Source organism: Mixophyes fleayi, chromosome 3 (genome assembly GCF_038048845.1).
Source record: "Mixophyes fleayi isolate aMixFle1 chromosome 3, aMixFle1.hap1, whole genome shotgun sequence".
Classification (NCBI taxonomy): domain Eukaryota; kingdom Metazoa; phylum Chordata; class Amphibia; order Anura; family Limnodynastidae; genus Mixophyes; species Mixophyes fleayi.
In genome coordinates, this window is record NC_134404.1 from 278,780,526 (window position 1) to 278,793,896 (window position 13,371).

Genomic DNA, 13,371 nt, shown 5'->3' on the forward strand with positions numbered 1-13,371 from the left:
ACAATATAGGTCCTATGTCGTTTTACACAAAGTCCACTGGTTGTTAGTGTATGCAATCCAGTTATATTACGTGTTTTTTAATTTTAACTACACATATCATCAAATACCAGAGCATAGTTCCTTTGGTACTGTTACTAATATGGAACAAATACATAAAGTAATGGTGGGAAAAAATAAATGTTATTTACCTAAATAAAATTGGGTTTGTCATTATCTTCCGTATAATTTCTCCTTTAATAGATATTGATGAATGCCAAGATACAAGTCTGTGTGGTCATGGTCAGTGCAGGAATACAAGAGGATCTTTCACATGTATATGCAACGAAGCCTACAAACTATCTGCTGCTGGGGACCAATGTGAAGGTAAAACTCGTACACCAGCAACTATGGTTAATAACATCACACATAGAGCTATTACTTACAGGAATTACAGGCAGGTAAAAATGTGTCATTTATAATGTCCCTGACAATGGCACAAGTTTTCAATACTGACCAATTGATTTCCCTTCTCTTGGTTGGTAAATGTACTTCTTGGTAAACTCTATAAGTGATGTGTATTAAAAATGATTAAAATAGTCTTGGGATCATGTCCAGGGGTGATATCATGTTAATAAGGTGTTGTGGTCTATGTCTACATAGAGTGCTATAGAATAGTATATAGTATTATGTCTCTGTGTGTGTGTGTGTGTGTGTTAGAGAATTTAGACTGTAATCCCCAATGGGGCAGGGACTGATGTGAATGAGTTCTCTGTACAGCGCTGTGGAATAAGTGGCGCTATATAAATAAATGGTGATGATGATGATATCATGCCCAGTGACCATGTTGTGTTGAGTAACTGCAGTGTCTGTTGTCTGTGTAATGTATAAAGCCCTATAGCAAGAGAAAACGGTTGAGATTGGACTTTTTAACGTTTAATAAATAGACCCCTTAATGTTGAATTTATAGGTTCCTAGGTAAAGTAAATGCCAACTGTTGTAGAAGTACAAGTCCCACAATGCCCTGCCATGCTAGGTCTTGTAGTTTCACAAACGTTGACAAGCCACAGCTGTCAACCTCTGAGCTACCATAAACATGATTAACATGCTGTTGTGGTCCATTCACTTTAAATAAAAGTGTAGCGCAAATATCTCTTTGTCTCTATCATGCGTTCTCTACATGTTGGAAAAAATATTGTATGTCATGTTGTTTAACGAACTGTGTATTCTAGCTTTCTGAAACCCCCTCGTTTATATTCTGAGCACTGAGAAAATCTGAAAACATATGGCAGGTTTACATTAACAAATGGATCAAAAGTAACAAAAAAAGACCAGAATGTCTTCCAGCAATTAGCTGAACACTACGCAGATATACACTATTATACATATGATGCCTAATCATAACAGACAGAAACATATTATAAACATCTGCTTGTGGGGCATTGATGACTCTCCCTTATTCATTCCCCATGTGTTTTCCACTTCAAATGGAAAAATGACAAATGAATTATGAAAATATTTTAGAGAAAGCTTTTGTTACTGCTTTATTTGAAAGCTTTATGACTAACTTTTTAGGAATCGGGAAAATATAATATGAATTCCGATTGATTAATCAAATGCAGTCTGCTATCTTATCACATGCTGACAATAACTGCTGAGCAGCTTGGTGGGGAAAACTTCTGGGCAAAAAACAAAATGTATGACATTTTCATATCTCCAGGATAGGATTGCCTACATACACTTCACAAATACTGACATAAACAATGATGTTCAGTTAAAGATAAAGCTAATTTTATTTTTTGGGTGAACTGTACTGTTTTCAGACAGAACACCACAAAGCAAGCGAGGAAGAGTCATTTACAAATACGGAAATGTACAGGCCCGCTACATTAATAAAGTTTTTCTTATTTTGAATTATTTTTGTACAGTTAAGATCCATTTCTAAGGTATCACAGGGTATAGCAGGTCAAGATAGCAATAACTAAGGAGAGCAAAATTGTGTTCCTTCTGACTAGTGGAGTTGAGTGGATAGGGGCATTCACTTGTTGAAAATGTGACACATGAAAAAAATACAGCCCCAATATTCCCTTACTCTCGTGACCTAAATTGGCAACATTTTAAGAAAAATAAAAGGTAAATAAAAAAGTGATAGGAGACACTACTTTGAGGTGATGTTTTTGCATTCCCCAACATGCATATGCCTACCACAGGCCAGAGTCTTGCCGTTTAACATGCAGATTGTGTCTGTGAGTGCACTTTAAAAATGTAATATGTGACCATGTAATTGTGTATGCGCACAGTGGGAAAAATAGGCGCACTGTGCAAAGATTATGCGCTGCACATCAATTTTTGTGGTTTATATATGACCCCCACTGATACGGACGTGCCTTGTTCAGAAAGCTGACATCTAATGTAGAAATATACATTCTATGCAAGTCAGAGGTAGGACAGCATAAGCCTATATCTCCTATTGACTGTCTCTTATTGACTGTCTGTGGTCAAGGTAGTCTGCAATGGAATTGTTGTGGTATAATTTACCTTCTGATTGGCTGCAATATGCATTGTACTCATCACTAGTATAATATGCTTATCCCTATATGGAACATAAGACATTTATCACATAAACATATCTAACCATACAGGAAATAAGTGTGGCTAATAACGATGATAAACATAGAGCATGAGCCACAAATCCTGGAATCCAGAAAAGGACATTGCCCTACAGGACCTTACCTAGTTTCTATGATGGTGCCTGTAAGTTTGTTTGTAGAGCTCACCACTTAGTATAGTTCATAGGAGACCATTTTTTTTAAATGGTTGAGGGTTCTCATGTTAACCACGCATACCCACCCCTATATGACAGGAGAATGCCATGTATAGACAAGAGTAGTGGCTGCAGCAGCACAGTATTATGGGTATTACCTGGCTCCTATGGTACAGCTCCACTGTTTCTTTTTTATTCTCCACCTTTCCTTTATCTTCTCCCAGAGCTCTCCTGTCAATCTAATTGATGGTGTGATTATCCGCACCACACTATACAGTAGCAGGTCCTAGAGCAGTGTTGGCTAACCTATGACACTCCAGGTGTTGTGAAACTACAAGTCCCAGCATACCCTTCCAGGAATAAGCTGCTATATATTGGCAAAGCATGCTGGGACTTGTAGTTTCACAACACCTGGAGTGTCACAGGTTAGCCAACACTGTTAGAGGGAAGGTATATGTGCGATATTATTTGGGGGAGATTAAATATGACAGAAAGCAGGCAAAGAAGTGGCAGATACAGCTCACTAACTTTGTACATCATATTGTACATCATATACATATTTGTCTATTATATACACTTTCTCTATGCTAGGCACAACTTAGCAGAGACAATTTTGGAAGTTGGTGCCCCATCTAATTTTATTTTCTCTTTACTATCTTTGTTTAAAAAATAAAATAAAAACACTTCAAGTTCTATTGCAAATCTAAAAAAAGAACAATGAACTGCACAGATGGTATCTGAATCAAACCATATATCTGTTCATTGTTCTTTCTTTTGTTGTACTTATAGTGGAGGATAGAAACTTACTTCTATGAACAGCTGCATTTGGGATCTTTTTATGAATATAGGGCCTGATTCATTAAGGATCTTAACTTAAGAAACTTCTTATTTCAGTCTCCTGTACAAAACCATGTTACAATGCAAGGGATGCAAATTAATATTCTGTTTTGCACATAAATTAAATACTGACTGTTTTTTCATGTAGCACACAAATATCAACTTTAAAGTTCAGTGTACAAACAAGCTATCAAGTATTTGTGTGTTACATGAAAAAACAGTCAGTATTTAACTTATGTGCAAAACAGAAAACTAATTTGCACCCCTTGCATTGTAACATGGTTTTGTCCAGGAGACTTAAATAAGAAGTTTCTTAAGTTAAGATCCTTAATGAATAAGGCCCATAGTTCTTATGTACAACACTTATATTTAGCGCCCAAGATAAATTTTGTCTGTTTTTCTGGATTTTTCTATTGCAAATCTTCCTGATAGATATACCCCATGTCTCTGGCCTGAATTGACAGAGAATGCATTTTATGTTCCAGAAATTAAAATTGCATTTACATGGCAGCTTCTACCAGGATCCGTTCACATATTTTCTTTGCATTCCAATACAACAAAGCAATTACCCTTTGTCAATCTACAGAGTAACATGGTCTAAAAATAATGGGCCACCCAATGGTGAAATAATTGCTTTTCCCCCAAAACTTTGATTGCAGACATAGATGAATGCCAGGAGGTTGACGCCTGCCAGGGAGGAGGAAGCTGCTACAATACGGATGGGTCGTTTGTATGTGTTTGTCCAGATGGCTTCCAGCTCTTAGATGGAAGGAGGTGTGAAGGTATAGTAAAGCTATGGAAAACAGATATCTTGAAGCTTTGCAGAAAGAAATTTTATACAAGCACATTGTACAATTAAATAGGGCTCCCAATGGTCAAATGAACAGATATTTAAAAGAAGAGTATTGAAGAAAATTGAAAGTATTTGTAGATGTTAAAACATGTGCAGGCTTTTTAAAGATAAGTTCCGATTAACTATATAATGCTGCTCCTTCTGTTAGACAGCTGGTAGCTGCATATGACCACAATTGGCCTTTCCAAAGCTTATAATGAGAACGGCAAATGCAAAGTTTTTAGTGCAGTAACTGAAACAATGCGACCGATAGATACATATAAATAATTGTAAAATACAATTGTAAAAATGTAAACACTTGTAGTCTCAGAACAGAGCACTAGTAGTCCTCAGTTACTGTTATAACTTTCACCATGATTCTTTGGTGTTGCATTATTCTAGTCTCCTATCATAAAAGGAATATACACCAATCAGAATGCAGGAATATACACCAATCAGAATGTAGGAATATACACCAATCAGAATGCAGCTGCATTTTAAATACACTGCTGAGGGCAGTGACATTTATGAGTACAATGCAGCATTAATAATTAATAATACTGACTGTAAGAATCAGAACTGCAGCTGTATCAAATTAGTTTTATTTTGGTGTGAAATATGTTAAAGACAGATTGTCTATTATTACCATACTGAGGCTTTTTAATAAAGTAATGCTGGAATCTTTGTTCTTATGCCCCTTCAATTTAATTTGTCACTTTGTTACTTAGACACATTGAGTACACAGGTATATATATTGCTTTTTCCATGTATAATGAAAGAGTAATATTGTTTTCCAAACTCAAGCTTAATAGTTTCTAACTGGTTGTCTGCCAAAGTGTCACAGTTTCACAAGACTTAAAAAACGGCAAATGCAGCCTGATTAAGAAACCAGATTTGTCATTAAATCTTCCATAATAAAAAATCTTATGGTTCATCGCAATACCATCGTAGGAAAGTACAGTATTGCTAAAAGTCATGGCGAACATAAGCGTTTCCTGTTGATTGTTCAATCAAGCTGTAGAAAGTTTCATTTGATTTTACTAAGTCTCTTCTACGATAGCTGGAAGAGTTTGTATTATTGTATTATACGTCTGTTGTATTATACTTTTTAATACCCAGCCTGGATCAGATGTAACATTACAGTTTAATGAGGTAGTCTGCCCACTATGCTTTGGTTTTGTGGGAGTTTTATTGGTAATGTATTGGTTTTACATAAATATATGGATACACATTATTTACTATAACATTTGTAAACACCTACTACTGACTTGTCAGAACAGGTAATGCTTCATCAAAATAGAATTCATAACTTGCTAACTTCCCATCATCTGCATATTACCATGAACTGAAAGCATATTTTGCATCATTTAAAATATTGTGACATGACTCTTGCACAGATTCAATCAGCCCATGGAGTGATCCTCTTCCAGTGCCCTTTTATAGGTCTAAAATTGTGACATTACTGCCGAAATCAGTATTTAAGGCAGTTATGTGAAACTCCATCCCACTACTAAATGTCAGTGAGTGCAGAATCCATACCTTGTGACTACACGTCACTCATTTTATCTTTATCTTTAGTTTAGGTTAATAATCAATGGTTGAAATTGTTAGGATTATAATCAATGGTTGAAGTGTAAATTTAGAAGAAACGATATGGAAAATGTAAGTGAATGGAATTTTTTAGCTTTATTTTCAAAGCAGCAGGAGAAGTGGCGTTCTAGCATACCATGTATACCAGTCCACTTGACCACTGTCAGTAGTATATAACTAATTGTACCGGGTCATGTAAACAATTACTGTTGTCATGGTAAACCTTTACTGTAACTATTTTACAAGGTTTCCTATGTCTTCTGTAGAACTGACCACAAGTTCTTATATATTCTCATTAGGGCTTATTTCATAACAGGGTGCAAAGAGGAATGGTTCACTGTAACCCATAGCACCCTACAGCTCAACAGCATTTAGCAGTCTAGTATAATCTGACTACTGAAAGCTGACAGTTCATGTCATGTAGTTTATACATACATTGTTAGCAGATGTCATGGACATTACAGTGAGATTACATTACATCATCATCATCATCAACTTCATCTTCATCACCATTTATTTATATAGCTACGCACAGACAATATTATTCACATCATTGGAGCTTATATTCTAAATTCACACACACACAAACTAGTATTAATTTTGTCAACAGCCAATTAACCTATCAGTATGTTTTTTAGAGTGTGGGGGGAAACCAGAGGACCCAGAGGAAACCCATGTAAACACGGGAAGAACATACAAACTCACAGATAAGGTTCTGATCAGGATTCAGACTCATGACTGCAGCGCTGTGAGGCAGAAGTGCTAACTACTGAGCCACCGTGATGTCATTATAAGAGGATACCTTAATTTTTCTGTTGATGAGAATATGTATTGTTATTACAGTTCCCACGAAAATTACATGATACAAAAAGAGAAAGTTAAATATTTGAAAACTGGTTTCTGAATAAAATGGCTAGCATGTGGCATATACCAGGATTTGTCAACTTGTAGGCTCAGTTACGCCAACAAGTCAGTGATGTATTTTTTCCCCTACTCTTTGGACAAATTGACAACTAGTTCTAAGCAGTGAAGTTGAAAAAAATTGTTTCATTTTGTAAAAGACTTTTAAATGACCCCTATTGCTATGTTGCTCATAATGTTATTGTTTGAACTTTTTCAGATATCAATGAGTGTGAAAATCCTGAACTATGTTCTCAAAATGGAGAATGTCTCAACACTGCGGGTTCATTCCACTGTATCTGTGAGCAAGGGTTCACTACCACTACGGATGGGAGGTCATGTGAAGGTAACTTTATTTGGCTTTTAGTAATTTTTTTTTTTAATTTGCAAATACATTTTTCTATTCTGCTAATCATTGCTCCACTATTTAAGCTGGCTTGTAAAACATAAATATTGTGGCATTACTAGGTCACAATACACATTTACCCTGTGTGCAGATCACCTTCATGTCCCAGTATATCAAATTTGGGGTTGGTTCAGATTTCTCCAATGAACAACTAACAGGAGCAAAATATTTGACTGCACAATTTAATGATAATATTAAGTTTACATTATGGAGTTTAATAGAACATTGGGTAATATTTAAGACAGATTGTGGTTTTATTGTCCTTTTATTTTCCATCATAGGAAAAAAAGGTTTTGGAAAATGGAAATGTTGGTAATTCAAATGTTGATAGTGAACAAAGATTTTATATGAAGTGCATTAATACAGGAACAAATCATATAATTGATGTAGTTACTAAATATTATTGCAAAATAAAATAAAAATAAATTGAATATAAAATAAATAAAGTATATGGCAAGAGTTTCCTTAGAGTTTCCTCTGCAGTTGGGCTTTAAGTTCAGGGGCAAACGCCGAATTTGTAGAGGAGGTTTCCACACCACGCCACCAGTGGGTGTGACCAGCATGCATGGAGGCGTGGCTATAATATTAGACTGTGCTTGGCTGCTCTCCAACTCTTCCTATCCCCATAATATACATGGGAAATACTGCATGCACTACTGTTAGGTGCACGCAGATCTCCCTTTTCAAGCAGAGCCATGTGAAGCGGGGGCAGGGTCTAGCCACCTCAATTATACAGTGCCCCAGGCTTGGAGGGGGGTTTCCGGGCACTAGAAACCCCCTTCCCCCTCGGTTTGCCTATGAAGTTGTAAATACTTTTAGTAAGTTAGATGTGTGAACATTGTTTCCCATAGAGGTCCCCGCAATCTTCTTCCACCATTTTGGCATGAACCGTACATCACTAGACTGTGTTGTTGTTTATGTTTAGATTGTCTGATTAGTTACATGTTAGCCGAGCTTACGTGTATTCCCACATGCTGGTCGATGTGTACCCAATACTGAAGAACAAGTATATTAGCCACTGTAACCCAATCCATATGCTCATAAAAGTCCATGCAGATAGCTCCGTAAGTCCCATCACAGCAGAGAAGCAAGATTGTAGCCTCCATCGACTTTCACTATTCATTCCATTTCTCTCCCAATCTTACTTACAAGGCAAGTACTATGTGGAACAGAAAGTCAGTCTTCTGTAGTTGCTTGGAATATGTACTTGCAAGTAAAGGAAGGATGTGGGGAACAAAGGGAGCCTATACTACTTGAAATGGTCCATTGCAAATGTGTCTTGTTGCCAATAATAAGTCTATGGCAGCAAGAGGATGACAAGTTTTGTTTGTTTTTTTTTTCAGACTAAGCATCAGCTCTTTATATATAAATCTTGCTTAAAAATAGAATATAAATTTATAAAGCAAAATTTTGAAAAGCAACGCATGTGGTTTTCTAAAGTTGGTTCATAAACAAAAGGTTCATAATGAATTTTATTGCTGTCTAAATTATATCCAGACCGCCAATGTAGGCTGTGTGGAATATAAAACAGCAACCACAAGCTGTATGAATGTGGGTGTCCATACATCCGTTGATGTAAATGTGTGGATTTCTGTGAAAGGTTTGAAGAACAAATTTACTGATCATTCGTTTCCCACCAATGTACCGAGTAGTAAGATGAAATTCTCACACTACACACGCCAATTACATTCTAAATGTTTACACCAAGAAAAGACCCACAGCTCTTCCCAGAAAATTGTAAAAATGTAACAGAATACCAATTTAGTAAAGCCAGGTGTTAAAGTGAGACTAGTCAATTCCAAGGGAACACCCTCAATGTCAGCCCAAAGTCAATAACAGACAGCATAAAAGTTCTAGACACTTTATAAAATTGGACAAAACTGAACCTACTCTCTAATAGATTTTTCTAATATCTTGCAATGTAAAAGAAACAACCAATGTTGAAAATTAGAAATTGTACAATTTATAATGTTTAAGTGTGACCTTTATCTAAGGTCTTTAAAAGCTTGATGCCCAACATGGCCAGCATTGACAACTCATTACCCCATCTTTGCTATTATTTTTATAATCGTATTTAAGAATAAAAAACACTTCTTCCTACTGCTACTCCTTCGAATGACGTCATTGTCTGACCAAAGTGTGTGATGAGTTCACAGTGTGCCTCCTCCTTTATAGAGAAATACGCAGTAGTAGCAGGAGCGGGCAAAGCTATAACAGGAGCTTGAAGTTGCATAACTCTTCTCTGTCCCCCTATCTCCCACTGTCATCACATTCTCTTTCCGTTGTCAGCCTTTGAAGGAGTGTTGGCAATGACAGGAGGACAACTAGCACTTCAGCGCCCCCTTCCTACCCCCCATTCTCTCACTTTGCCTCATGCCCAGAATGTTCTTGCCACCTTGCCTCTCGGCCAGAATGCTCCTGCCACCTTGCCTCTCAGCCAGAATGCTCCTGCCACCTTGCCTTATGGCCAGAATGTTCTTGCCACCTTGCCTCTTGGCCATAATGTTCCTGCCACCTTGCCTCTCAGCCAGAATGCTCCTGCTTCCTTGCCTCTCAGCCAGAATGCTCCTGCCACCTTGCCTTATGGCCAGAATGTTCTTGCCACCTTGCCTCTTGGCCAGAATGCTCCTGCCACCTTGCCTCTCGGCCAGAATGCTCCTGCCACCTTGCCTTATGGCCAGAATGTTCTTGCCACCTTGCCTCTTGGCCAGAATGCTCCTGCCACCTTGCCTCATGGCCAGAATGTTCTTGCCACCTTGCCTCTTGGCCAGAATGCTCCTGCCACCTTGCCTCTCGGCCAGAATGCTCCTGCCACCTTGCCTCATGGCCAGAATGTTCTTGCCACCTTGCCTCTTGGCCAGAATGCTCCTGCTACCATCCCCAGCTGGACATCTGATTTCTTTTTCTATATAGACTATTTCACTATTTGAGGATGAAAAGCTGGTGTGCGATAAGAAATTAAATAGATCTTGTAGTAGTGTGTAGAATTATCAGTAGTGACTAGGTTGGGGAAAAGCCAATATGACAAATGTAGGACCTTTGTTTCCAATTACCAAACTTTTCTAAAAAATAACTCAAAATATGCCATTTTACTTGAGTAGATCAAAAGCTAAAACCGAGCAATGGAAGTAGGCTTACAAGAGAGGATGTCACAGCTTCCGATGTCAAAGAGAATGGAAAGTGTGACATGTGGTGGATAAAATTTACTTGCTTCAGACCATGTCATAGGAAACTTGGGGAGTCTTTTGCCACTAACTCATAATGGGAATTTTGTCTCTTAGCAAGATCACCATGTCTGAGTTATAGTCCATGTCCTGGTTATATTCAATTATCCTTGTACAAATACTACCATTTGATATAACCTGTTTTAGGTATGTTTTGCCACAAGAAGAACAACCTTTAGTGTTCTGCCAATTCACATTATACAGTTATTTTACAGTGTACATCCAAGATTAAATACAACCAACCTTTGGTATCAATGAGCACTTGTCAAAATTAAAATCATTGTGGAAAGTGCAGAGTTTGCCCAGATTTTCCTGATTAAAGAGTAAATATGTTATGTCTTGTGCCTGTAACTTTAAATTACAGACTGGGCCAAATATATAGCCAGGTGAGCACATGTACTCAGGTGGCATTTCATAGATAGTGACTCGTTTTGCTTTTTATGACAGGAGCGCAAAACAGTCAAAACAGTCATAGGTAAAGCATCACACTGCAGGTAGATGCAGGTTTCATCTTTCTTGTATTGGGCCTGATTAATCAAGATACGTATACTGAGCGCAACATGCGTTCCTTTAAAGAGGCACACAAATCGGTTCTGTGTACTCCCGAATTCAGCAAGGAACGGATTTGAGTGCTGAGATCTGTGTGCTAATGAATTCAGGTATTGGTCTGACCTCTACTACACAAGACACTGCAGGAGCTGTCCAATGCCGAATGTCGAATATAAATTCGCAAAACACACAGAAAAAAAATCTGCACAATTAATGTTACCTGTTAATAATATAGACATTAATGATAAAACAGTTTTAAGAAAAGTGCTGTTTTTGGTTTGTTTTTTCCATGAAATACATTTATTAGGAAGTTTTTAATATCTACTGAACATAAAATACATCTTTACAATTGCTCCTGATTGCCAACACATGTAATAGCATGCATACGCGACTGTCATCACTAGTAATCAGCACTTAGACTAGCCCTGGAGCTGGAGAAAGAAATATGGCAAAAAATCAAGTACCTTTGAGTTGCCCAGAGCTTGAATCAAAGGCTACGGGCGCACGAGTTTGGCACACGCAGAAATCGTAAACTGAGGTAGGCAGGGCCGCCTTCAGAAATCATGGGGCCCAGTACGGGCCCCACGGGCCCCCAGGTCCCCCCTTCCCCCCCCCCCCCCCCCGATGAGCGCCCCCCCTCATGAGCAACAGCTCAACACATACTTACCTGGGGGCCCGCTGTCTTGCAGTCCGCTGGTCTCCGCTACTCTGTCTTCAGCCTGGATGTCACCGTGACAGCCAGGCACCAGAATGCGATCACAGGTGTGGAGGAATCATTCCCCCTGCGATCATGTGCTTTGTCACAGGCAGGGGGCCCCCAGGTAAGTATGTGTTGTGCTGTTGTACTGGGCCCCCGATGAGTCCGGGCCCGATACAACAGTACCCCCTGTACCCCCCTGATGGAGGCCCTGGAGGTAGGTATCCTTTGTGTACAAAGATGAAGTGAACGTTGTTGTGCTCAGTTCTGTATTGTCTGGTTCTGGGCATGCGTAGATTACATTTGCGGATTATACGCACAAAATCAACATTTACGTTCCTTGACATTTAAGCACCTCTATGAGGAGCTTTGTAGACATCATTCAGAGCAGTATGTACAAGGAAATTGTCCTTTACGCCACAAATCCTTATAAGTTTACATTAGGATTTTTCTATTCTGGTTCTTAAGTACCCCAAACAGATGTTGTTTGAGGATTGTCTTTAATCAAGCAAAAGGGATTTACTTTATTTTCCTGGGTCAGTATTTAATATGTATTCTCAAAACATTACCTGTATGGGAAACTTGAGGAGTGGAGTAGAAGACCCCCAATATACATTTTGTATATTGTACCTTCAGAATATGGCCATCGTGTGACCTGTACAGGGTGTAATACACAAGTAATGCTAATATATGCATAAAGTCCTCTAAATTATATATGTATAAACAGTGAGTTCTAATGTCATTGCATGTAAATTGTGAATTCTATTTAATCACTTCAGTGTTGTCTAGAAGTAACCTAGCATTGTGGGGTATTTACTAACAAAGTGCAAATGTGCATATATATGTGCAATCCATACCAATGAATCAACAATTAGGGGCAGATTCAATTAGCTGCATTGTTCTAAAGAACATTATTAATACTGTTACTATGGTAATTTCTCCGCTGATATTCTGCCGCAACCCGCGGCTATTTGAATCTGCCCCTTAAGAGTGTTGAAGAATTTAGAGTAACAATGAAACTACATGTGCAGTTGGTTGCTGTGGGTTACTGCACAGTTGCACTCTATTACTAAATAACACCTGGGGGGGAATCCAATTGGGACGTGTTACTCGTGAAAGTAACGTGGCACGCGCACTTTTACCGCTAGTACAGTATTTTTAACGCAGATTTCTGCTGGTGGCTCCCAGACCTGCAAGCAAAAATCTGCTTTGAAATTAACGGTGATAATGCGCGCTATTACCATAGTAATGGTAATGGGGTGCAGGCCGTGTTACTTTTACATATATCACAACCAATTGAATTCCCCCCTAATGTTTATATTAGAGTATTCAGGATATATTTAGATGTATTATTGGATACTTTATGTGAATGACTTCTGTGAGCAGTTTGATCTCTTGATCATTCTCATATGTGCTCTTAAGACTGTACTTTATACACCAAACTGGAGTTCTGACAGGTTACTGACAAGTATTACAGTGTTGGTTGCAGTGTCATCTACAGTATATTGAATAACTCACTAGCACAAGAGGCTTTCATTTTTTTTTTTTCAATGAAATTCTGGCAGGCAGCGTTCAACTGAGTTGACCAGAGAGCTC

General features: G+C 38.2%; 1 protein-coding gene across 2 annotated transcripts in view; it reads left to right on the forward strand.

Moving 5' to 3' along the window:
• Positions 1 to 13,371, forward strand: part of LTBP1 (latent transforming growth factor beta binding protein 1) — a 348,337-nt gene that overhangs the window by 279,902 nt on the left and 55,064 nt on the right. For both annotated transcript variants that reach the window (XM_075203670.1, XM_075203671.1), the window contains 3 exons: positions 241 to 363; positions 4,237 to 4,359; positions 7,120 to 7,245. In XM_075203670.1, the coding sequence (XP_075059771.1) occupies positions 241 to 363; positions 4,237 to 4,359; positions 7,120 to 7,245 (372 nt within the window). The remainder of the gene's footprint in view (positions 1 to 240; positions 364 to 4,236; positions 4,360 to 7,119; positions 7,246 to 13,371) is intronic.